At 39.9% G+C, this 25,381-nt stretch overlaps 2 protein-coding genes across 2 annotated transcripts; both read left to right on the forward strand.

The window, feature by feature from the left end:
- Positions 1-32: 32 nt before the first annotated feature.
- On the forward strand, positions 33-25,217 carry LOC311082243 (scavenger receptor cysteine-rich type 1 protein M130-like; the record flags this gene model as incomplete). Its single annotated transcript, XM_084112975.1, has 18 exons — positions 33-147; positions 260-574; positions 1,004-1,321; positions 17,393-17,698; positions 18,297-18,575; positions 18,686-19,000; positions 19,209-19,532; positions 19,609-19,926; positions 20,695-20,991; positions 21,105-21,182; positions 21,373-21,687; positions 21,791-22,000; positions 22,099-22,182; positions 22,706-22,765; positions 22,884-22,940; positions 24,706-24,777; positions 24,982-25,044; positions 25,168-25,217. The coding sequence occupies exons 1-18, from the start codon at positions 90-92 to the stop codon at positions 25,215-25,217; spliced, it is 3,519 nt and encodes a 1,172-aa protein (XP_083969101.1). The 5' UTR covers positions 33-89.
- Positions 7,148-12,341, forward strand: LOC311080739 (uncharacterized protein). Its single transcript, XM_084110856.1, has 8 exons — positions 7,148-9,600; positions 10,114-10,173; positions 10,341-10,397; positions 10,522-10,596; positions 10,730-10,792; positions 10,928-10,984; positions 11,790-11,852; positions 11,934-12,341. The coding sequence occupies exons 4-8, from the start codon at positions 10,527-10,529 to the stop codon at positions 12,011-12,013; spliced, it is 333 nt and encodes a 110-aa protein (XP_083966982.1). The 5' UTR covers positions 7,148-9,600; positions 10,114-10,173; positions 10,341-10,397; positions 10,522-10,526; the 3' UTR covers positions 12,014-12,341.
- Positions 25,218-25,381: the final 164 nt, after the last annotated feature.

Consider the following 25,381-nt stretch of genomic DNA (forward strand, 5'->3'; position numbering starts at 1 on the left):
GACAGGAGCCAGTTTCTTCAGTGTGTTTGAGGGAGCAGAGGAGAAACTTGTGCTGCATTCTGAGCTGACGAGTGTGTGTCGAGCAGAAGATGAAGAGCTGTCTGATGCTGATGTTTCTGTGCTATATGGTAAAACTCAGCACCTCTGGTAGGTACATAAAGAGGTACTTTATTCTTTCATATGAGCTGAAATCATTTACATGTAATGTTACACTTACATTGGTATATTTACTAGTTGTCTCCCTGTCGCTCATGTGTAGACAGTGTGAGTGTGAGGTTGGTGAATGGCAATAATCCCTGTGCTGGAAGAGTGGAGGTTCTTCATGATGGTCAGTGGGGAACAGTGTGTCATTATTACTGGGATATTGATGATGCTGCAGTGGTGTGTAGAGAGCTGGACTGTGGGACGGCTGTAAAAGCAACATATGACGCTCAATTTGGACAAGGATCAGGACCAATTTCAATGTCTCATGTATACTGTAGTGGATCAGAGACTGCACTGAAAGACTGTAGATCAGATAGCTACAATGTACAGGACTGTAATCATGGTGAAGATGCTGGTGTCGTCTGTAAAGGTAAGCTTCCCCTCAGCTTATCACATCACTCTTTCATAATTCTCACTCAAGCGTAATGTTTCTGTATGCTGGTGAGGACAAACTTCATCAGCGTCAATTTTATGAAACATGCAATCTGTTTAATTATTTTGTTCATGATATTATATTTATCCCCATTCCTTTTTTTCTTATAATAAAATATAATGCAGAGAATCCCCACTAAATAGGCCTATGAAATGTATTTTTTATTATTCACAGTCTGATTTGACAATCTTATTTACATTCTTTATTTAATGAAGATTAGAAAATTACAGATGAAAAATAAAATTACAGATAAAATAAGTGCAGATTAAGTGAATGAATGAAATACAAATACAGAAAATTCAGATTTTTCTAGTGTTCCAGGTGAATAAATATGTTTAATTAATGATCTGTCTTTATAATTCAAAGACTCAGAGCGAAGACTTCGACTTGTGGACGGGTTTCACCTGTGCTCTGGGAGAGTGGAGATCCTTCGTACAGATGGACGGGGCACAGTGTGTGACGCTGCCTTTGACCAGCAGGATGCAGAGGTTGTGTGTAGAGAGCTGGACTGTGGGGCTCCTGTACAGGTGCTGGGAGAAGATGCTTTTGGAAAAGGAAAGGGTCGAGTTTGGTCAGAGGAGATTCAGTGCAGAGGAAATGAGTCTCAAATAGACGACTGTTCACGATCATCTTCACAGATACACAGCTGTTCTCATGACAATGATGTGGGAGTGATTTGTTCTGGTTAAGTATAAACATTTGGCATTTATTTAGATAAATTACATACCTAATATACTGATGTTGTATTGCTCAATTATCTGGACTCTAGTTTCATGTTTAAATAAGCTGCCAGCTCTCTGCACAGGTTACACTGATCTCAGACTGGTCAATGGAATAAACGGCTCAGACTCTTGTTCTGGAAGAGTGGAGCTTCGGTTTCTCAATGAATGGGGCTCAGTGTGTGATGCATGCTGGGATATGAGAGCTGCCAGTGTCCTCTGTAGACAGCTGAATTGTGGGATTGCTGTGTCTGTTGTGGGATCAGACTGGTTTGGAGAGGGAAGTGGTGAAATCTGGGCTGATGTGTTTGATTGTGACGGGAATGAAACAAAACTCTCAGAATGTTCCGTCTCTTCATGGAGTCGAGCTGAATGTTCTCATAGACGAGATGTTGGAGTCGTCTGCTCTGGTGAGCAAATTCACACCGTGATAAAGTCATTGGTTTCAGATTAAAATGTAGTATACATTTTAGATAAATACTGAATTACAAATAAATACTCTCTCCAGAGAGTGAAGCTCATCTGAGGAACTGCAGCTCTCCACAAACTCTCAACTGCAGCTCCACACAACAGCTGTCAATCAAACACTTTGGTGAGAAAATCATCATCTAGGCAGATTCTTTAGTTGTTAATGATGAATAATGTTCATGTACAAGCACTGTTTTTCTCTCTCTGAATATCAGGTCGCGGGTCCATCAGGCTGGTGGGTTCTGGGGGAGACTGTGCAGGGAGGCTGGAGGTTTTTCACAGCGGCTCATGGGGGACAGTGTGTGATGACTCCTGGGATATTAAAGATGCCCATGTGGTGTGCAGACAGCTGCAGTGTGGAGTGGCCCTCAGTAACCAGCAGGTACCAGCCTGGTTTGGTCCTGGTTCTGGACCCATATGGCTGGATGAGGTGGAGTGTGAGGGGAACGAGACGTCCCTGTGGAACTGCTCTTCTCCAGGCTGGGGGAAACATGACTGTCAACACAAGGAGGATGTAGGAGTCGTGTGCTCAGGTGAACAGCAAACAATAAGTTAAATAGTAACTTGACGATATTTTAAAACATTTCAATAACCTATGTATGTGATCAAGTGTATTTATACATGTTAAATATACAAAAATACTCTGACAGAGTTTTCTAAACTACTTGCACCGCAACACGACACTATGAATCTACAGCACTAACTGATGTTGTATTAACAAAGTTCGTGGGGAGCATGTTCAAATGATCTATCCAATCAGCATGAAATGGGGTCTATAAATACGTAGCCGACTCGCCTATGTTCCTCGACAGTGTTTTCTGTCTCCTCACACTCGGTTACTATCCTAACCAGAGATACTGGGGGAGTACTCTGGGTTCGGGACACATTCTGAGCTCAGAGCTCTCCCTCGGACAGCACGCCAAATACACACACGCTTTTACTCTATCTAATCATTTGTAAGTGTGAACTCGTAAAACACAGAGCGCCACAAATGTAGTCTGATTTCCGAACAAATAACTCTAATGGTTTGGTTCTTTTTAGTGAATGAAAGCCATAAATCTTACAACTACTGACTGGATCAGAAGACAAAGTGTAAATAAAGAAACACATTATTGGTTAGTATTACAGTTTTGCTTTAAATTGCTTACACACTATAAGTGGTATTTGAGCCCACTTAGAGAAACCATTCACTCATATACCTAATCTTTAGACCAAGTGTGCAAAACTGCAATCACATTATCTGCTTTACACTCAGTTAGCATTTGTAAAACAAACTTTTTGCAAAATGCTTAACACAGTTCTCATTATTCAAAACTTGTGTTTTTCTTGTGTTATTTTAGAAAACACAGCCATTTAAATGGTACAATAATTTTCCGATTACCTACACCCAATGTGTGAAAACATAAATTGATCACTTAGGATTCAAAACGCAATGTTTTTCAGAAAGAAAGAAATTATTTTTACCCTCTTGCATTTCTTTTTATAGTGTAAATATACCTAATTTGATCACTTAGAAATCAAAACTCAATTTTTGAGAAAGAAATACACTTTTGACCCTTGGATTTCTGCTTATTTTGTAAATATATACTGAATATGTCAATTCACATTTATTTCTGTAGCGCTTTATATAATACAGATTGTTTCACTGAAGGTTCACAATTGTAACAAATTCAAATTCTGCTGTAAAGCAGCTCTAACAAGCCAATAGTGTCATTATTCAGCTCAAGTCAGTTCAGTTCAATAACTGTAAAGTTTATCGATTGAGCATACATACTGTATATACAGTATTTGTGCACATACATGTAAGTGTGATAAACTCCTGTACACTCCACTGCACTGAACAAGTTAAAGATACAATAGTTTTTTGTGTTTTACATTTTTCACATTGACTGCTTGCAGTTTTGCAGACTTGGTCTGAAGATTAAGTATATGAGTGAATGGTTACGCTAAGTGGGCCTCAAGTATAAAGTGTGTAAAACAATTTTAAAAAACTGTAATATAGATTTAAATGAAGTGTTTGCTTTTGCAAGAGATTTGTGATGTTTTGCTTCTTGTGTTCATGTTTTGTGGTTTTGTAAGTTTAAAAAAAATAAGTTTCAGAAATGTTGTGCAAGCGATTTAAAAAAAACTTAGTGTTTTATATATTTATACACTAATGCATGAATGTTTCCACATTTTTGGTTTTAGTGTCCTCCATTTTATATATGTAAAGTTGAGACCAATTATTTCACTGTATGCCTCCTTATAAAAAGACAGTGAGAAGACATTAAAGAGTTAATTGTTTTAAATGCATTGATTCTCAGTCTCATCCTTTTCCATCTAGAGTTTAAAGAGATCAGGTTAACTGAGGGCTGTGAAGGGAATGTGGAGGTTTTCTACAATGGATCCTGGGGTAATGTGTGTTACAACAAGATGGACAGAGACACAGCGAGTCTGATCTGTCAAGAGCTGAACTGTGGAAGATCTGGCAGTGAACCCAGTTATTCAGAGGGACTGAAGTCTCATAATTGGCTTGATTATTTAAAATGTCGACGTCATGATTCCACTCTATGGCAGTGTCCATCTTCACCCTGGGGACAGAATGACTGTGATAATGAAGTGGCCAAGATCACTTGCTCAGGTCAGATAATATTTAACTGATTTAAGATAGTTGGAAAACGTCATGTTTGTTTCATTATAATTATTATTAATATTTATAATTTTTCTATTCAGTATTGAGTTAAATTTTAACGTTTTAATTTTAGAGGAGCAGACTCTTGAATCTCCTCAGAGTCGTCTGACATGTTCTACCTCAGAATCTCCTCACTAGAGACAGTGTTCAAGTAAGATAATTATAACAAGGATGTATTTTCTTTATTCACAGTATCTTGAATTATTAATATCTGAGCACTTGTACACGGAATCCACATTCCACATTCATAATTTGTCACAACTTTAAATAGTCATAAAATGCATTGTAAATGTATTGCTGGTCAGTGATGTTTCTGTGTGTGATTTAGATCATGTTCCTCTCAGACTGAGTGGAGGTTTGGGCCGGTGCTCTGGGAGGCTGGAGGTGTATCATAACGCTGTGTGGGGTTCAGTCTGTGCTGATCTGTGGGACATCAGCGATGCTCAGGTGGTCTGCAGGCAGCTGGGTTGTGGAGCAGCACTGAGGGCTGATGGGAATTCAGTCTTTGGTGCTGGTGAAGGTGTTGTGTGGCTGAACAGAGTCGAGTGCAGAGGGAATGAGATTCACCTGTGGGACTGTCCTCTCTCCCTGAAGAACCACACTGACTGCTCCCACAAAGAGCACGCTGGACTCACCTGTGCAAGTCAGAGCAAAACACTGACCGATAATAGTGATTTTCACATCATTTTAGTGCTACTAAGTGTGTATTTGCATGATTTTTAATCTGTCTGTGTCTGTTTTGACAGATTTGTCAGTGTCCACTACTCCTGCCACAACAACATCAGCTTCTCCTCCAGTTTCTCAGACAGTGCGCTCAACATCAGTCTCTCCTCCACAAACTCCTCCAGTGTCTCTCTCTGTGCTTGTGGTTGTACTGGGAGTTTTGCTCTTACTGCTCTTAGTGCCACTGCTTATACTGATTCAGCAGAACAGAGTGATGAGGAGAGGTAGGAGAGATCCAGAGACTGTCATATTGTGTGTTATTCAGTGTGTGATCAGTCATGTGTTGTGAACTGACAGCAGGTTTGTCTGTCTATGTCACAGGTCGGGATGGGCCGAACCAGACTAATGCCCACCCCTAGACCCAGAACACTTTGAGGAGCGTGCCAGAGACGAGACCAGAGTCGAAGAATAAAGAGTAACAAATTTTATTAAGAATAAAACAATTGGTAATCCTAATCTAAAAAGTCTTCTTCTCTCCCTCGTCCAGGGAGGAGTCCAAGACGGCAAGCAGACACAGTCTTCCCCACAGACGGCGATTCCCAGTAAGGAGTACCGGACAGGTAAGTATCTCACAGTATGCAGATTAACAGAGTTCCTTTCTCCAAGCAGGTATCAGGTGCACAATGGAAGGTGATGGACGGGTGAGTTCTCCGGTGAGTGGATGGCCACAGCTTCCTCTCCTCTTTCCAAGTGAAGGACAGTTCACAGCAGTCAATAATATACAGGTAGGTATCTTACGGTAAGTAGATCGACCAAGCTCCTTCCACGCTGGTATCAAGTTCACAATGGGAGGTGATGATCAGGTAAGTTCTCCAGTGAGTGGATGACCACAGCTTCCTCTCCTCTTTCAAGTAGGGGACAGTTCACAGCAGTCGATAGGATACAGGTAGGTATCTTACGGTATGTAGGTTAACTGGGTTCCTTTCTCCAGGCTGGTATCAGGTACGCAATGAGAGGTGATGGACAGGTGAGTTCTCCGGTGAGTGGATAGCCACAGCTTCCTCTCCTCCTTTCAAGTGGGAGACAATTCACAGCAGTCAATAGTATGCAGGTAGGTATCTTACGGTATGTAGGTTAACAGGACTCCTTTCTCCAGCTGGTATCGGGTACACAATGGAAGGTGGATTGGACGGGTGAGTTCTCCGGTGAGTGGATGGCCCCAGCTTCCTCTCCTCTTTTCAAGTGGGAGACAGTTCACAGCAGTCAATAGTATGCAGGTAGGTATCTTACGGTAAGTAGGTTAACAGGGCTCCTTTCTCCAGCTGGTATCGGGTACACAATGGAAGGTAGATTGGACAGGTGAGTTCTCCGGCGAGTGGATGGCCACAGCTTCCTCTCCTCTTTTGAAGTGAGAGACAGTTCACAGCAGTCAATAGTGTGCAGGTGGGTATCTTGGGCGGGCGAGTGATTCGCACCCGACAGGTGGGCTTCAGGGCTGTAGCGAACTCGCAGTCACCGACTGAACTGGACTTCCTTCTTGCATCCCCTTCCAGGGAATTCAACACAAACTGGACCCTCTGTGCGGCGTTCAGACCCTGGAGTCCTGCCAAATACTCGACCTGGGTTTTCCACTCCGACAGACTCACTTCAGACCCCGGGCCTCCATACCTCGGGGCCCATGGGGCACCCATGAAAATCGGCATGACAGGTTGCCGAGCCCCAGGTTCTTCCCCCTCTGCCATCACCAACTCTGGTCGCTCAACTCAAAGTGTAACCCTGCCGACTACGCCAAATTTCTGTCACAGGTCGGGATGGGCCGAACCAGACTAATGCCCACCCCTAGACCCAGAACACTTTGAGGAGCGTGCCAGAGACGAGACCAGAGTCGAAGAATAAAGAGTAACAAATTTTATTAAGAATAAAACAATTGGTAATCCTAATCTAAAAAGTCTTCTCTCCCTCGTCCAGGGAGGAGTCCAAGATGGCAAGCAGACACAGTCTTCCCCACAGACGGCGATTTCCAGTAAGGAGTACCGGACAGGTAAGTATCTCACAGTATGCAGATTAACAGAGTTCCTTTCTCCAAGCAGGTATCAGGTGCACAATGGAAGGTGATGGACGGGTGAGTTCTCCGGTGAGTGGATGGCCACAGCTTCCTCTCCTCTTTCCAAGTGAAGGACAGTTCACAGCAGTCAATAATATACAGGTAGGTATCTTACGGTAAGTAGATCGACCAAGCTCCTTCCACGCTGGTATCAAGTTCACAATGGGAGGTGATGGACAGGTGAGTTCTCCGGTGAGTGGATGACCACAGCTTCCTCTCCTCTTTCAAGTGGGAGACAGTTCACAGCAGTCAATAGTATGCAGGTAGGTATCTTACGGTATGTAGGTTAACAGGACTCCTTTCTCCAGCTGGTATCGGGTACACAATGAAAGGTGGATTGGACGGGTGAGTTCTCCGGTGAGTGGATGGCCCCAGCTTCCTCTCCTCTTTTCAAGTGGGAGACAGTTCACAGCAGTCAATAGTATGCAGGTAGGTATCTTACGGTAAGTAGGTTAACAGGGCTCCTTTCTCCAGCTGGTATCGGGTACACAATGGAAGGTAGATTGGACAGGTGAGTTCTCCGGCGAGTGGATGGCCACAGCTTCCTCTCCTCTTTTCAAGTGGGAGACAGTTCACAGCAGTCAATAGTGTGCAGGTGGGTATCTTGGGCGGACGAGTGATTCGCACCCGACAGGTGGGCTTCAGGGCTGTAGCGAACTCGCAGTCACCGACTGAACTGGACTTCCTCTAGGGTAGACAGAATCATCACTTCACACAACAATATAGTTTTCTCACATGTGTCGTGGGGAAAGACGGGAACTTCACACCATCCAGGTGGGCTTCGGGGCTGCAGCGAACTCAGTCACGGACTGGGCTGGGCTTTCTCCACAGGCGGAATTCAGGGCTGCAGCGAACTCACGGTCACAGACTGGGCTGGGCTTTCTCTAGGGCAGACAGAGTCAACACTTCACACAGCGATATAACGTTCTTATGTCGTGGAGAAGACAGGAACTTCACCATCCAGGTGGGCTTCGGGGCTGCAGCAAACTCACAGTCACAGACTGGGCTGGGCTTTCTCTAGGGCAGACAGAGTCAATACTTCACACAGCAATATAATGTTCTCACATGTGTCGCGGAGAAGACAGAAACTTCACTCCATACAGGTGGGCTTCGGGGCTGCAGCGCACTCACAGTCACAGACTGGGCTGGGCTTTCTCTAGGGCAGACAGAGTCAATACTTCACACAGCAATATAATGTTCTCACATGTGTCGCGGAGAAGACAGAAACTTCACTCCATACAGGTGGGCTTCGGGGCTGCAGCGCACTCACAGTCACAGACTGGGCTGGGCTTTCTCTAGGGCAGACAGAGTCAATACTTCACACAGCCGTATAACGTTCTTACATATGTCGTGGAGAAAACAGGACTTCACACCAGCTGTCCTTCCCAAACCTTTCCTCAGTTGGACGTACTCGATCTCTCCAAGCTCTGAAGATGTACAATATACCAGCCTGCCTCTTGGGCGAGCGCACGGCAGTTAAAAGCAGACTTTCACACACTCACAGGAATTTTCACTCCAATATGCCACGCGAGGAAGGAGAAGGAATGTCAATTCAAACACTGCAAATCCACTCATTTAGTGTACTTAAGGCCAGCACTCACCCTGGGTCTCGGTTCAAAAAGCAGAGGATCGGCAGTGAGAGGAAGGAGATTTTAAACACTTCTTCATAGGCATAAACTGGATTCGCTTCACCATCCAAACGGGAAGAGGAGATAAGAATGGCAGAGAATCAGTTTAATTCACTCAGTGATATTCATACGGTACACTCCAAGCACTTCAACCCACATCTATCTCAATATCAACGTGTGGTAGGAGATTCACTAATCGGTTACTTATCTTCACTCTTTCATCCAGACGATGCACTTCCCTCTTTCCCTCTCTCTCCGTCTTCAATTCCTCATACACACGACATTCCTTTTTCCTCGCAACGAGCCCTCAACGACACACTTCAGAGAACACTTCCCAACAGGAGCCAGCCACATCCAAACGGGAACAAAAGCACCACAAGCAGGAGAGGAACAACAACAACTTTCTCTTCCTCTGACTTTTTATACTCTCATGAACTAGCGTGGCCCCACTCAAACGCTCAGCGCAAATTACCCACACCTGCTGTCAATCCGCCACTAGTTTCCATAGCGACAGGCACTCACTCGGCTTTGGGACGGTGTTTCACTTCCCAAATCTCAACAGGGACGTTCCTCTAGCGGGGATAGTCCCGGGCTTATTTGTCACCCCGTGACATCTACACTCACAGCTCTCTCTAAGAGGAGACACAGGACGACGACTGAGGCCGTTTATGAGGAGATTCATCACAGACACAATCACTTCACTCAGAGAGGTGAGACATGAGCCGTGAATCTTATTTAATATTATTAATAAGAGAGTCTGTTAGACACTTGATGTTCATCTATTATTAGTCCTGTTAAACCTCCGGCTCCTGTTAAACCTTCTCACAGAAAACCACAGAGCTGCAGGTGCATGTTTATGTGTGTGTGTTGTGTGTGTGTGTGTTGTGTGTGTGTGTGAGTGAGTGAGTGAGTGTGTGTTTCTTCCTGTATGTATTTTTAGTGGGTAATAAGGAGCGGTTCATATGTTTGTACGTGTGTGTGTGTGTGTGTGTGTGTGTTTGTCTCTTCCTGTGTGTATTTCTGGAAGGCAGTGAGGAATGGGTTCATGTGAGGATACATGTGTGTTTGCTAATAGGCCTAACAGAAAACAAACAGAAAAAAACATGGGATTTCTGCCTCTAATGTTAAAAAATAAAATAAAGAGTTGTATGATCCAATGGAAATGAGGATTCAGTGTTTGTGATGATGAACATGTTCCTGACTGTTTTTCTCTCCTTTAACAGGGAGTCTCGTCTCTGAAGAACTGCATTCTGGGTATGAAGATGCTGATGAGCTTCTCTCAGGTTAGACAGCAGAAGCGCATATTCATTGCACTCAAAATATTTTTCATTGAATTCAACCTAACTAAATAAATGTAATTAACAAATTCTATTAAATATTTGACTAATGACTCAATACTATTTAAATTCTGCTGTTTATTAATATATTAACATTCTGTTCTCCATTTTAGCAAAAGATTTCAAGACTGTATATTACGATGATGTCACCAACAACAGTGTCCTGAAAGGTCAGTGACCTTTTTAATTGATCACATGATTTATTACCAAATGATTAATAACTTAATGGTCTCATGACCTGCAAAAAGGACATATTTTGGCTTTTGTATCCAAACATATTCTGTGTTGATGCAGAAGAGATGAAGGAAATCACACTTGGATACTATGATGATGTCATCACTGATGGACTGCAACCAGATCGTGAGACAGGTGTCGTTCTGTTATTCTATAATAGCATATTGAAATACTTCAGTATATTAAAGTTATTTCTGTATATTAACGGACAAAAAAAAAAGTTTTAAATGTCATTAATAATGTTTGTGATGAATGTGTGATTTTGTAGAAGACACTCCTGAGAGCTATGATGACGTCATCACCAGTGGACAGAACTCTTTCATCAAAAAAGGTGTATCTTTATTGATTTTTTTTTTTTAAATATATTCCTTTAAAATAAACCTCATAACTGATAATATTTTAAAATGACTGCCTTAATGTTTTTTGTCTTATATTTAACTTTTTGGGCTTATATTTGCACGTGTAGTTAACATGCTAGAGAATTATGACGATGTCATCATTAATGGACAGAGCTCGCAAAAAGGTGAGTTGAACAGAACTACATTTTATTATCACCCTTACATGTTTACATGAGTATTAGACATGAGCTTTGTGTAATCAATACACTTAAAGGGAAAAGGGATTCAGGGACTCAAATAAGATAAAGATGTGTCCCAATTCAGAGGCTGCATCCTTTGAAGGCCCGAAGGTCAAAACGAGTGTTGTTAAATGGGACGGTCTACGGGGGATTGTTCTTGTCGCCTAGCAACTGTGACAGCGATGATGAGCGGCAGTAACGTTTGTACTGGACTTTTTTGAAAGTTATATTAAACTGTCCGAAACCAAAACAGGGTTCACAAACTGTCTAAATATGTTCACCATAGTCCATTTCTATATATAATAAAGAGTATAAACTATATATAATCACATCTTAGTAAGATATGTCAACATTTGAACAGCTTTAAATGATTTGTATAGTTAGATATTTGAGTAAGCTAATACGCAATACTTGCATTTAATAGTGTAATTCTGCAATTATTCTAAAAATAATCCTGTCGTCACCGGAGCGCAATGAATTCTGGGTAGGCAAGGCGGAGACGGAGGATCCGTCTGTTGTATCCTTCATTTCACGGGAAACAAATTCACTCAGACGGAGGATCCGTCTGTTGTATCCTTCATTTCACGGGAAACAAAGGCACATTTGGAGGCCGCATTTGAAGGAGGCTTTGAATTGGACAGTCTTCGTCGCACTACGGTGACGCAGTCGGCCTTCATATGATGCGGCCTCTGAATTGGGACGCAGTTTAAGTGTTTTATATTCTGATGTTTTTTATGTCATTCTTGATCAGAGCGAGTTCAGGAGGACTATGATGATGTGATGAGTGTGAGTGAAGATGTGAGAAACCTGTTAGGTAAGTTATTAAGTTCATAGTTCTTCATTTAAAATATGAATCTGATTACAACATGAATTAAGATTTTGTTTTTAATAACAGATTATGATGATGTGGAGGAGGAGTCAAAAAAAGGAGGAGGGCCATTCGGCTCAATGACCGCGCCAGTTCAAGAAATTTGAAAACTTAAAAGTTTGAGTGAAATTGCTATTGATATATCAAGTCTAAGGTTTTTATGTTTGTTTGTTTTTTTGGGGGGTTTTTGTATTTAAATTGATATGCCTCTGTGAGATTTTGTATTGTTTATTATGGCCTTGTTAATAGTAATAATACAAACAACAGTGCATTTTCTGCTAAATTACCAACAAAAAATGTGATGTAACAGCCTCACCATGGTGACAGCATGTAGGCCTACTGTACTTTTTATGAAAAATGCACAAAAAAATAATAAAAATTTGCATTTATTTTGGATGCATTAAATAACTTTTATAATAAACCTGCTAAAGAATTGATCTGTATCAAATATTATTATTTTATGTGGTCAGGTGTGTTTTAACCATAATAAATATGCATATCACTTGTCTGCTTGTCATTTTACTTTTAAATCCATTCTCAGGCTGTAGATGAATGTGAAATGTGAAGGTAACCCATAATCTCAATTTTTCCTCCAAGTTAGTGCACACACATTAGCAGTAATGAACACACACTGCAAACCGTGGACACACACTCGGAGCAGTGGGAATCTTTTTGCTGTGGCTCCTGTGGAGTGATTGGAGTTTAGGTGTTTTGCTCAAGGGCACCTCACTCGTTTCCTGCCAGTATTGAGAATTGAACCCGCAACCTTTGGGTTACAGTCTGACTCTCTAACCATTAGGCAACGACTGCCAAACAAAGTGAAAGTGACATTGCAACGTATGTAACCCATACTCAGAATCAGCATGAACTTCTCCAAGTAGTTAATGCACACAGACACACACACATTTGTTTGCTTTAGGCTATAGGGTTATGCGTAAGTCAACAATCTGTAACACGTTTAAAATGTGTATTTATTCTCTATATACCATATGAATCACTTTATAATAACTTTACCACTATATTATGAGTTAATAATGCTCAACAAAAGAACATTAGGACCCCGTGCAGCCCATGCATCGTCAAAAACTACAAACCGAAAAAAATGCAGTACCTTTGTGAGCCATCACGGCAATTTCATCTATACTCCAGTGCTGCAGCCAATAATGAAAGCATGGTAATGTCATTCTACTTTTTGGTACTTTTAGTATTCTTTTGGTTAAAAATTGTCCTTACCTGCAAAACCGAGTCATTCAAAGCTGCACATGCAGATTTTGAACTTAGAGCTTCTTGATATCTGACAAACGATGTGGTTGTAGTAGGTTTCGTTTCAGTTGATTGTTGTAGGTAAAGACACACTTCACGGAGCGCTGAATTTGTTCTCCGTGATACAAAATATCTCCAAAGATTCAGTGCGGAAGTTTGAACAATTCAGTGACAACCGACTCAAACTATTCATTTGGGGAATCACTATTTGTGATTCTAAACAGTAGACTGAAAATATGACATAATTCTTGAAATTGTTAGGGTAAATAATAATTTGTTAATATACTGCAGTCAAAGGTTTGTAAACTTGAGTAAAATTTTACTGACACAACTGGGGCTCCTGTACCAGATAACGAGTCCGGCGATTTCACCACCAGAAGCATCTCATAGTCATTTTACTGCCACCCATAGGAATAGATCGGTATTGCAGTATTAAACACACAAGTGAAGCTGCAAACTTGGTCGAGTATTCCTAAATGATGAACTGGGGAAAGTACGGAAGCATATTGCATTCACTTGAGGAAAAAAAATCTACTCTGTTTTTCTGAATTAATGAGTTAATTATCTCAGAATTACGAGATAATTTTTCATGAATAAAAAGTTTTTGCTCTGTTTTTCTGAATTAATGACTTAATTATCTCAGAATTATGAGATAATTTTTCATTAAAAAAAATGCAGTTCTGTTTTTCTGAATTAACGAGTTAATTATCTCAGAATTACGAGATAATTAAGTCATTAATTCAGAAAAACAGAGCAAATTTTTTTTTATGAAAAATTATCTCATAATTCTGAGATAATTAACTCGTTAATTCAGAAAAACAGAGCAAAATATTTTTTTATGAAAAATTATCTCATAATTCTGAGATAATTAAGTCATTAATTCAGAAAAACAAAGCAAATATTTTTCTTCCAAGAAAAAATTATCTCGTAATTCTGAGATAATTAACTCGTTAATTCAGAAAAACAGAGCAAAAACTTTTTTTTCATGAAAAATTATCTCGTAATTCTGAGATAATTAACTCATTAATTCAGAAAAACAGAGTAGATTTTTTTTCCTCAAGTGAATGCAATACGCTTCCGTAGGAAAGACATATGTATTTTTTTTTTTTTTTTTTTTTTTTTTTGTCTTTTTAAAATCATTATAATATTTTTAAACAAAATTCTCTTTTCCTTACACTCTTTTGTGAAATAACATTTACTGTGCACTTGGAGAGTATGACAAGCATTGCTAATATAGGCTACTTCTGGATATATTATAGTAGTTAAAAAGAATCTTTAAAACAGCACATTTGATTTCTGTTTGTATCCAACTAATATTTCTAAATATGGACTCAAAGTGAGAAACATGAAGCAGTTAGTTATCAGTGTTTGTATTTGTATATCTGCAAATGCTGTGCTTTGATGCTGTAAATAAACTGGAATGTTTCCTGAAATCAGTTTCCTGTACGTGTGACTGTCACCCCTCTATCTTGCATGTTTCTCCCCAGTTAAGTGTCTCTATAAGGTGGAGGAGGAGTCCTGTTCATCAGTGCTGACGTGCTTTTAATAAATATGGTGAAAATCATAAATACGTCTCCTGATTTGTCAGTGAAACTGTTTGATGATTTCCTCTCTTCTGTCTAATAAGGTAAAAGTGACTTTGATTGGCTTGTTGTTTGGTGATTGTAGAGCCTTCTGTCTCTGTCTCTCTTGAACCTTTCACTTCTGAGTTGATCAAGAAGAGTGTATGATCAGTGAAGATGGAGAGCTATCTAACACTCATTTTTTTGTCATCTTTGATCAGACTCGCCACAGCTGGTACGTACACACACACAGGATCATTATGTGTGAGTTAATGTAGTGATTTACTCTGTGTTGGTTATGAAATGGTCATGACATAAGTTCCACTTTTGTATGTGTAATATTTGAATTAATATAAATGTTAATTTACTTATTTTCTCTGTTCATCTGTTTTGCTGACTTAAAGTCTGTTGTTGTTTGTCTTCTCTCACTGTGCATTATATATACAGTAAATCATTCTGTATCTTGTCTGCAGGAAATGTGAGGCTGGTGAATGGTAATAATTCCTGTGCCGGTAGAGTGGAGGTTTATTATAGAGGAGAGTGGGGAACAGTGTGTGATGATCTTTGGGGTTTGACAAACACTGCAGTGGTGTGTAAAGAGTTGGGATGTGGCAATACTTCAAATACAATGCGTGCCGCTCACTTTGGACCAGGATCAGGACAAATCTGGATGGATAATGTTTTCTGTAGTGGATCAGAGTCCTCAATATTCAATTGCTCACAATTAAAAATGGGTGAACATGACTGTAGTCACAGTGAAGATGTTGGAGTAATCTGTTCAGGTAGGTTGGTTTTCTGTCTTCAACATCAAATGTATTTGATGTATTTATTCTATTAAAAATATGTACTAGATTTTAAAATTAATGTTCAAAGTTCATAAATAGTGGAAACCAACAAGTGTTATAACACAGTTTAACTGATTAGAACCGATCTATCGGCTCAATTTTATATCAGTCATACTGTACATGACCACTATCTTGATGTGACAGTAGAAGCTGCAAGACTGTGTACAAATATAAAAAATCTACATGACAGTAACAAATTTCGAAGTCAAAATTTGTTTTATGTTGTGATCAGGCTAATGCATGTTTAATGAGAGTGCATGCATGACCTGAATCAGCAAACTCTCTTGTTTAATTTCATGTACAAAATTTACTCTAAATGTTAAACACTTTCACCTTTATGTTAAAAATAAACCAGAAATTGAAAAATAAATTCATGTACAATATTAAAACTGATGTTTTATTAGTATTACAGCTCACCAAATCCAGGGCTGGACAAGTCAATAGCGGTGTAACAATACACTGATGTGATGATTCAGCTTGATACACAATACTGAATACTGAATCTAATACTTTAAACAAAGACAAAACGGACTAAATATTCTACAAAAAGTACAGCAAGATGCTAAATTCGGTATAGCATAATGAATTAACTTGAATAGGCTTACTTGGCCCTTCTCCCCTATTCACAGAGCAACGGTGACACCAGTAAAATCTTAGAAATAATAACAATTATGAAATATTGTATTTTATTAAATAATGTATTTTTTTTTTATTGATTAATAATAATGCTAGATCAAATGTGTGAACTTCTGGGTTAATTATATTTGCTACATTCAATAAATCTAAACTTTGATTTTGGGTGAACTATAGCCTACTGTTGCTGTGTATACAATACATTGTCGCTATGGATGATAAATATTGTTTTTGAATTACGATAAATTGTGACACAATATATTGTTACACCTCTAATAGTCAACCACCTAGGGTGCCAAATGAAGGACCAGTACTGACACAAATGTTACTCTAGACTGAAACAACTCTTTGTTCTTGACATTACTCTAAATAGTTTACAATAGGTTGAAGATTTCAAAACAGCTTTTAATTTTTAGCAAGTTTAATTCTGCCGCAAGAAAATCTCTCACTTATGAAACATTATAAGCAACACTCCATGGTCTCCCTTACGAAAAAGTAATATATTCAAGTGTGCTATTAGTACACTTCTTTTAAACTAAAAATAAGAAAGTATATTTCCTGTCTACTTTTATACTTCTCAGAAAAATACTTAAAATTGCAATTTAGTCCCAAGCAGTATTGAAATACACCTATAATTTTGTACTAGTACATTGATATTAGTATTCTAGATAAAGTATACTTAAAAATATACTTCAACTTTTCTTTACTTTTTTATTTTGGGGATTTTATTTATATCTTGATATTTTAAATGGCTTGTTATCATAATCATTTCAGGCATAAGGCTGGTTGGAGGTTCTCGCTGTTCTGGAAGACTAGAGTTGCCTCATGGAAACACCTGGTACACAGTGTGTGACGCTGCCTTTGACCAGCAGGATGCAGAGGTTGTGTGTAGAGAGCTGGACTGTGGGGCTCCTGTACAGGTGCTGGGAGAAGATGCTTTTGGCAAAGGAGACGCTCAGATGTGGACACAAGAGATTCAGTGCAGAGGAGACGAGTATCAGTTTGCTCTCTGTCCAATGTTACCTTCACACAATTGTTCCTATGACAACGATGTGAGCGTTGTATGTGCTGGTAGGTGAACGACATATGAACTATACAAGTATGGACATAAAATCATTGAGTAATATTGTACAACAATTGTTTTTCTTTTTTCTCTATCTTTCTCTGCCTTTTTTACCTTCAGAAACACTGAGATTAGTAGGTAAGAGTTCCTGTGCTGGTAGAGTGGAGGTTCTTCACGATGGTCAATGGGGAACAGTGTGTGATGTTGGCTGGGATATGTCTGATGCTACAGTGGTGTGTAGAGAGCTGGGATGTGGAGAGGCTTTAAGTGCACCAAAGGGTGCTCACTTCGGAGAAGGATCAGGAAAAATCTGGATTTCTGATTTACTCTGTACTGGATCAGAGTCTACATTGATGAACTGTGGATTCAATGGATGGGGAATAGGAGATGCTGAACATAATGAAGATGCCGGAGTCATTTGCTCTGGTAAGCTTAGCTCATCCACGCTTATTTCATAATTACTAACCTTTTTTCCCAAAGAATTCCAGGATAAATACAAATTTTCTCACCACATTCAATGTTACATCAGGTGGTTGTTTGGTTGTCTGTGTGGGATGAAGTAATCTATTATGTGACGTGCTGAATTACTAGATGGAATGTACATGAAGCAATTTGTGTGCAACATGCTTTTTTTTGTCCAAGACAATCCCTTTTGCGAACGAAACACATATATTGTTCAAAGGTTGAGCATTTCGTAGACTACATGCATTTTAACACCCTGGGTGCATTTATCTTACTAAAGTTTTTCTCCCCTGTTATTCATTAAATGAAGAAAGCGGGTGTACTCTGGGTTCGGGCCACATTCAGAGCTCTCCCCCGGACAGCACACCAGTCGTCAAATACATTTACTCTTTTACCCTAGATAATTATTTGTAAGTGCAAACTCGTGAAATGCTTTTATGCATGAAATAAACTGCTAAAAAAAATAAAATAATAATGGTCAGAATAAATTGTTTAGTTTTATAAAGTAATAGGTCAAGAAGCAAAGCAAATATTATTAAAATTGTTCCTTTTTTTATTCAAGGAGTCAGGCTGGTTGGGGGATCTCTCTGTTCTGGCAGAGTAGAAGTGCCTCATGATCGGTCATGGATGTCAGTGTGTGACGCTGCCTTTGACCAGCAGGATGCAGAGGTTGTGTGTCGACAGCTGGACTGTGGGGCTCCTGTACAGGTGCTGGGAGAAGATGCTTTTGGAAAAGGAGACGCTCAGATGTGGACACAAGAGATTCAGTGCAGAGGAAATGAGTCTTATATTTCTTTTTGTCCAACATCATCTTCTCTCGAATACAACTGTACCAATGAGAGTGACATTGGACTGTTATGTTCTGGTAATGGAGCTTTTCAAAAAACTTTTTTAAACCATTTCTTTTGCATGTTTTGTACAGTTTAACTAAACTCTCTGTTCTTTGTCCAGGTTACACTGACCTCAGACTGGTCAATGGTCCTGACGTCTGTTCTGGTCGAGTTGAGCGTCAGTACTTCAGTAAATGGGGAACAGTGTGTGATGCATGCTGGGATATGAGAGCTGCCAGTGTCCTCTGTAGGCAGCTGAATTGTGGGATTGCTGTGTCTGTTGTGGGATCAGACTGGTTTGGAGAGGGAAGTGGTGAAATCTGGGCTGATGTGTTTGATTGTGACGGGAATGAAACAAAACTCTCAGAATGTTCCGTCTCTTCATGGAGTCGAGCTGAATGTTCTCATAGACAAGATGTTGGAGTCGTCTGCTCTGGTGAGTCCATATAACTGGAAGATTCACTGATATTGTGCAGCTGAAAGTATAAAAAAAGTATAAAAATAGAATTTAATCTCACCACAAGTGTCATTTCAAACTGAAATAACTTTTTTTATTAATTTATTATTATGTAAAATGTATTATAAATGTAAACCATATTTTCAAACTTACAATATTTAAATTAAACATCAGATCTTCTCCTCAGATTCCTCTCTAGCTGTTCATGACGGTCTGGTGCGGTTGTCTGGAGAGAGACAGTGTGAGGGGGAGCTGGAAGTTTCCATCCATCAGGTCTGGAGGAGAGTTCTGCTGGACTCCTGGAGTCTCACTGAATCCTCTGTGGTCTGCAGACAGCTGGGCTGTGGCTCTGTGCTGAACTTCTCCGGCTCCTCTTCATCCAGTCCTGAACACAGTCATGAGTGTGTGACGGGCTTCCAGTGCTCTGGGAGTGAAGCTCATCTGGGGAACTGCAGCTCTCCACAAACTCTCAACTGCAGCTCCACACAACAGCTGTCAATCACCTGCCTTGGTGAGAACAACAACATCTGGGCAGATTCTTCAGTTGTTAGTGATCAATAATGTGTTTTTCTCTCTCTGAATATCAGGTCGCGGGTCCATCAGGCTGGTGGGTTCTGGGGGAGACTGTGCAGGGAGGCTGGAGGTTTTTCACAGCGGCTCATGGGGGACAGTGTGTGATGACTCCTGGGATATTAAAGATGCCCATGTGGTGTGCAGACAGCTGCAGTGTGGAGTGGCCCTCAGTAACCAGCAGGTACCAGCCTGGTTTGGTCCTGGTTCTGGACCCATATGGCTGGATGAGGTGGAGTGTGAGGGGAATGAGACGTCCCTGTGGAACTGCTCTTCTCCAGGCTGGGGGAAACATGACTGTCAACACAAGGAGGACGTAGGAGTCGTGTGCTCAGGTAAATTGTAAAGAATAATTTAAATAATAACATTTCAATAACCTATCAATGTGACCGATAATATCCAGTACACTATAATGCACATCAACAGCAGTGTTGGGAACTGAGAATATGTTCTTATTCTGAAAATATATATAAAATATTAGAACCAATAACTGTTCTTTCACATGCACTTTTCTATGTGCTCTGACAGAGTTTTCTGAAGTACTATAGTTATCGTTACCACAACACAACATTACTTCATGAAATGCATAGCGTGACTAATGTTGTCCAAATGAATGACTTTAATGAGTCGGTTCTCAGCACACAGCATAACTAGTGTAGAGATTCCTGAACAAATGGGTCAATTTTGTTCAGTGAATCAAAAACATACAGTTTAGAGCAAACTTTGAGACTGAAATATAGTTACTGACTGGATGCTCATACAACAAAATGTAGCTAAATATACATAGTGTGCATTTGGTCAGTAGCATTTTTGTTTGTTTAAAGTGGTTGAGTATTACATTATACCCCCCCCCCCCAAAAAAAAAAGACAAAAAAGTTACTAAAAAGTCTGTGTAAACACCCTTTGCATGAATCGTTTTAAATGTTTGAAATATATTTATTATTTAAATGATCTCATCCTTTAGAAAAGGATTTGCATTTTGTTTTTCCAAATATTTATACCTTAAAAGCACTAAAAGAACCGTCAAATTCTTTAATGGTTTATATCCCAAATGAACAGACTCGCATGAAAGTTGACATTGATTCTCTTCCTTGCCTTTCTAGAGTTTAAAGAGATCAGGTTAACTGAGGGCTGTGAAGGGAATGTGGAGCTTTTCTACAATGGATCCTGGGGTAATGTGTGTGTAAACCAGATGAACAGAGACACAGCGAGTCTAATCTGTCAAGAGCTGAACTGTGGAAGATCTGGCAGTGAACCCAGTTCTTCAGAGGGACTGAAGTCTCATAATTGGCTTGATTATTTTAAATGTCGACGTCATGATTCCACTCTATGGCAGTGTCCATCTTCACCCTGGGGACAGAATGACTGTGATAATGAAGTGGCCAATATCACCTGCTCAGGTAAGATGATAATGAACTGATTTAAGATAGTTTGACATGATCATGTTTGGTTAAATATTATTTATGATGCCTAATATTCTGATTAGTGATGTTTTGAAACTTTAATATTTCAGAGAAGGAAAATCATGAGTCTCCTCAGAGTCGTCTGACATGTTCAAACTCTTCATCTCCTCACCAGAGACGGTGTTCAAGTAAGTTTATCATAAGCTTATATTTCTTTTTTGTCTTATATATATATATATATATTTTTTTTTTTTTGTACAGTAAATTAATTTTTATTCCACATTCAAAATTAATCACAGCTTTAAAGGCCTCCAGCTTTAGTGTGTTTTGTTGTAAATGTGTTGAAGCTGGTCAGTGATGTTTCTGTGTGTGATTTAGATCATGTTCCTCTCAGACTGAGTGGAGGTTTGGGCCGGTGCTCTGGGAGGCTGGAGGTGTATCATAACGCTGTGTGGGGTTCAGTCTGTGCTGATCTGTGGGACATCAGCGATGCTCAGGTGGTCTGCAGGCAGCTGGGTTGTGGAGCAGCACTGAGGGCTGATGGGAATTCAGTCTTTGGTGCTGGTGAAGGTGTTGTGTGGCTGAACAGAGTTGAGTGCAGAGGGAATGAGATTCACCTGTGGGACTGTCCTCTCTCCCTGAAGAACCACACTGACTGCTCCCACAAAGAGCACGCTGGACTCACCTGTGCAAGTCAGAGCAAAACACTGACCGATAATAGTGATTTTCACATCATTTTAGTGCTACTAACTGTGTATTTGCATGATTTTTAATCTGTCTGTGTCTGTTTTGACAGATTTGACAGATTTGTCAGTGTCCACTACTCCTGCCACAACAACATCAGCTTCTCCTCCAGTTTCTCAGACAGTGCGCTCAACATCAGTCTCTCCTCCACAAACTCCTCCAGTGTCTCTCTCTGTGCTTGTGCTTGTACTGGGAGTTTTGCTCTTACTGCTCTTAGTGCCACTGCTTATACTGATTCAGCAGAACAGAGTGATGAGGAGAGGTAGGAGAGATCCAGAGACTGTCATATTGTGTGTTATTCAGTGTGTGATCAGTCATGTATTGTGAACTGACAGCAGGTTTGTCTGTCTACACTCACAGCTCTCTCTAAGAGGAGACACAGGACGACGACTGAGGCTGTTTATGAGGAGATTCATCACAGACACAATCACTTCACTCAGAGAGGTGAGACATGAGCCGTGAATCTTATTTAATATGATTAATAAGAGAGTCTGTCAGACACTTGATGTTCATCTATTATTAGTCCTGTTAAACCTCCGGCTTTAAACCAGAGAATTCCTCACAGAAAACCACAGAGCTGCAGGTGCATCTTTATGTGTGTGTGAGTGTGAGTGTGTCAGTGAGTGTCTCTTCCTGTGTGTATTTTGAGGGTAATAAGGAGGGGTTCATATGTTTGCAAGTTTAGGTGCAGATGTGTCTGTGTGTGTATTTGTGTGTGTGTGTGTTTGTCTCTTCCTGTGTGTATTTCTGGAAGGCAGTGAGGAATGGGTTCATGTGAGGATACATGTGTGTTTGCTAATAGGCCTAAAACTTAGGATATCTGCCTCTAATGCTTTTAAAGTGCAAGTAATTAATATTTGTGTTGTGTTGTAAGTAACACAATGTTTCATGATCTAAAGGAGAAATGAGGATTCAGTCTGTTTGTAATGATGAACATGTTTCTGACTGTTCTGCTGTCCTTTAACAGGAAGTCTCGTCTCTGAAGAACTGCATTCTGGGTATGAAGATGCTGATGAGCTTCTCTCAGGTTAGAGAGCTGAAGTAGATCCAAATCAATAATTTAATTTACAAATATATACAAAAAATATTTACACATTTTAACACTAATTCAACTGTTCACAATACTAAAACTTTTATCTTATTAGAAAAAGAGTTCAAGACTGCATATTATGATGATGTCACCAATGGCAGTGTCCTGAAAGGTCAGTGATCCTGCTGTGTCCCAATCAGAGGCTGTGTCCCAATCAGAGGCTGTGTCCCAATCAGAGGCTGTGTCCTCCGGAGGTCGCATCTGAAGACTGCATACGTCACTGAGGCGGTCTCATTTAAGAAAAATAACTCAAAGTAATTTCAGTATTTTACATCTCACAAGGAATAACAGTCAATTTTAAATGTGACGACCGGAGGACACAGCCTCTGAATTGGGACACAGCTAACATTCATTACCCAAAACCTGCAACAGTATATTTTATATTTATTTTGTTTCCCAAAATATTAAAAAATGCCCAAATTATACATGTGTTGATGCAGAAGAGATGATGAAAGGGACACTTCACCCATTTGCATTAAGCTTTTTATTGTTAGAAACCCAGTCATATATTATAATAAACGTGGATTTTTCATTCATTTTTCCCTGAGATGGGAGAAATAAGGATTTAAGTGTTTTACTTCCTGCTTATTATGACGTAAAAATCATCATTTTGCGTCATAATAAGCAGGAAGTCACATTTCATTGAAAAGTGTAGAGACTACAAACACTAGCTCCTCATTATTCCAGGGGGCGGGACCCGCTCACGCTACAGGCCTATTACAGATCAGTGGGTGGGACTTCTGGAAGCTAAGCTAACAGGCACTGTGGAGACAGATGTGAAGATATGACAATAGCGGAGGGTAACGTTACTCAATATGATGTAGAAGAAGAGGATTTCGGAAGTCTGATGCTTGAATCAGGTGTTTGTGGCTACCTTTACAAGCCGCATTATAGCGAAGAGCAGCCGAGGCAGAAGACCTGCCTGCCGCGGACGAGGAGCCCAGACTGGCTCGAGCTGGGGGCGGACTGGTGGCGCCGGTGATCTCACTATGCAACTACGAACACAGAGATAGAGTCCGTCTGCAGCAAAGAATTTAAATGATGCCAATTTCTCCTGGACGAAATCTCTGAATCAGACGAGGACACGGACGTTTGTGTTGTGAACCATCCTAGTTTCGCACCGCATCTGACTGAACATCCCGGTAACGTTACCATGCAATAATTCACCACTTCGAAAGAAATACAAATGAGGAGTAATTCACTAATGAGTTCGCCAACTAACTAACGTTAGACATTTTGTGTGAAATGAATTTCAAGCTCCGGTGGTAGCTAGCCTTATAGACGGATGAGTGATTCATGCTGTTCTGGATTAGTGGGAGTGGCTTGCGCAGCTGTGCAATGTGGTGCATTGTGGGAGTTGTTGTCTTTCATACAAATGCGTCCTGAAGTTACTTTCTTTCTTTCCTCGGTCAAGAAGGCACCAAATTCAAAATTTATTTTACATTTCGACTACATATATGACCCACTTTTAATAAAGATCAATGTTCCCATGGGTGAAATGCTCCTTGAAGGAAATCACACCGGGATACTATGATGATGTCATCACTGATGGACTGAAACCAGATCGTGAGACAGGTGTCGTTCGGTTATTCTATAATAGGAAGAAATATTTAAAGTATATTAAAATCTGTATATATGTATATAGAAATATATATACATAATATATTGTCTCATGTTAAATTTACAGAATACACACCTGAGAGCTATGATGATGTAATGACAAGTGGACAGAACTCTATCAAAAATGGTGTTTACTTTTTATTGTTATTGGTGTATTTTCCATAATCCTTTTATAGTGATTTATAATATTATGTATTAATCCCATTACATTGTAAGATATAATGCAATGCTTGTTCTGTCTATATGTTCATGTGTAGTGGACACACCAGAGCATTATGATGATGTCATCATTAATGGACAGATCTTTCAAGAAGTAAAAGATGTAAAGGGTGAGTCACACAGAACTGCAGTTCATGATCACCTTCACCCACTAATATTGAACATTTCTACCATTAATGAATCATCACGACTTTATCAGGAGTAAATCTAATAATCTCAGACAGTCATGAGGTGAAAGAGATCAATGACATCATTAATGACACAAGCTGATTTACAAACTACAATGTGAGGTTTTTATTTCACATGTGGATCAGAGGGAGATCAGGAGGAGTATGATGATGTGAAGAACAGCAGTGAAGATGAGAGGAACCTGTTGGGTAGGTTATTGAACATTCCTATAGCATATATACATTTTTATTTGTTATGTTTCTCATTTAAACTACATCTTGATGTAAATATTACAATGAAAATGATCAGTTTGCTTTTGATTTTAAAAACAGACTATGATGATGTGGAGGAGGAGTCAAATAAAGAGGGAGGAGCCATATGACTCACTGACCACACCCACTGCCTCTTCATCAAATCATATTACAGTTCCTGGAGATATGGGGGTTTCTTAAACTGCTGTTAAAGATTCATGTTTTTGATATCTGAAATATTTTTGTATAACAGGTTACATGCATTGCAACAAATTTTGTAGTATTTGTATTTTAA

This window comes from Abramis brama (assembly GCF_963993115.1).
Source record: "Abramis brama genome assembly, chromosome: 4".
Classification (NCBI taxonomy): domain Eukaryota; kingdom Metazoa; phylum Chordata; class Actinopteri; order Cypriniformes; family Leuciscidae; genus Abramis; species Abramis brama.

Excerpts from the sequence above, each read along its gene's own strand:
- LOC311080739 (XM_084110856.1), top strand. The coding sequence starts at position 10,527 with ATGAAGGAAATCACACTTGGATACTATGATGATGTCATCACTGATGGA. Across the intron at positions 10,985-11,789 it reads TGGACAGAGCTCGCAAAAAG|AGCGAGTTCAGGAGGACTAT; the intron begins GTGAGTTGAACA and ends ATTCTTGATCAG. Across the intron at positions 11,853-11,933 it reads AGATGTGAGAAACCTGTTAG|ATTATGATGATGTGGAGGAG; the intron begins GTAAGTTATTAA and ends TTTTAATAACAG.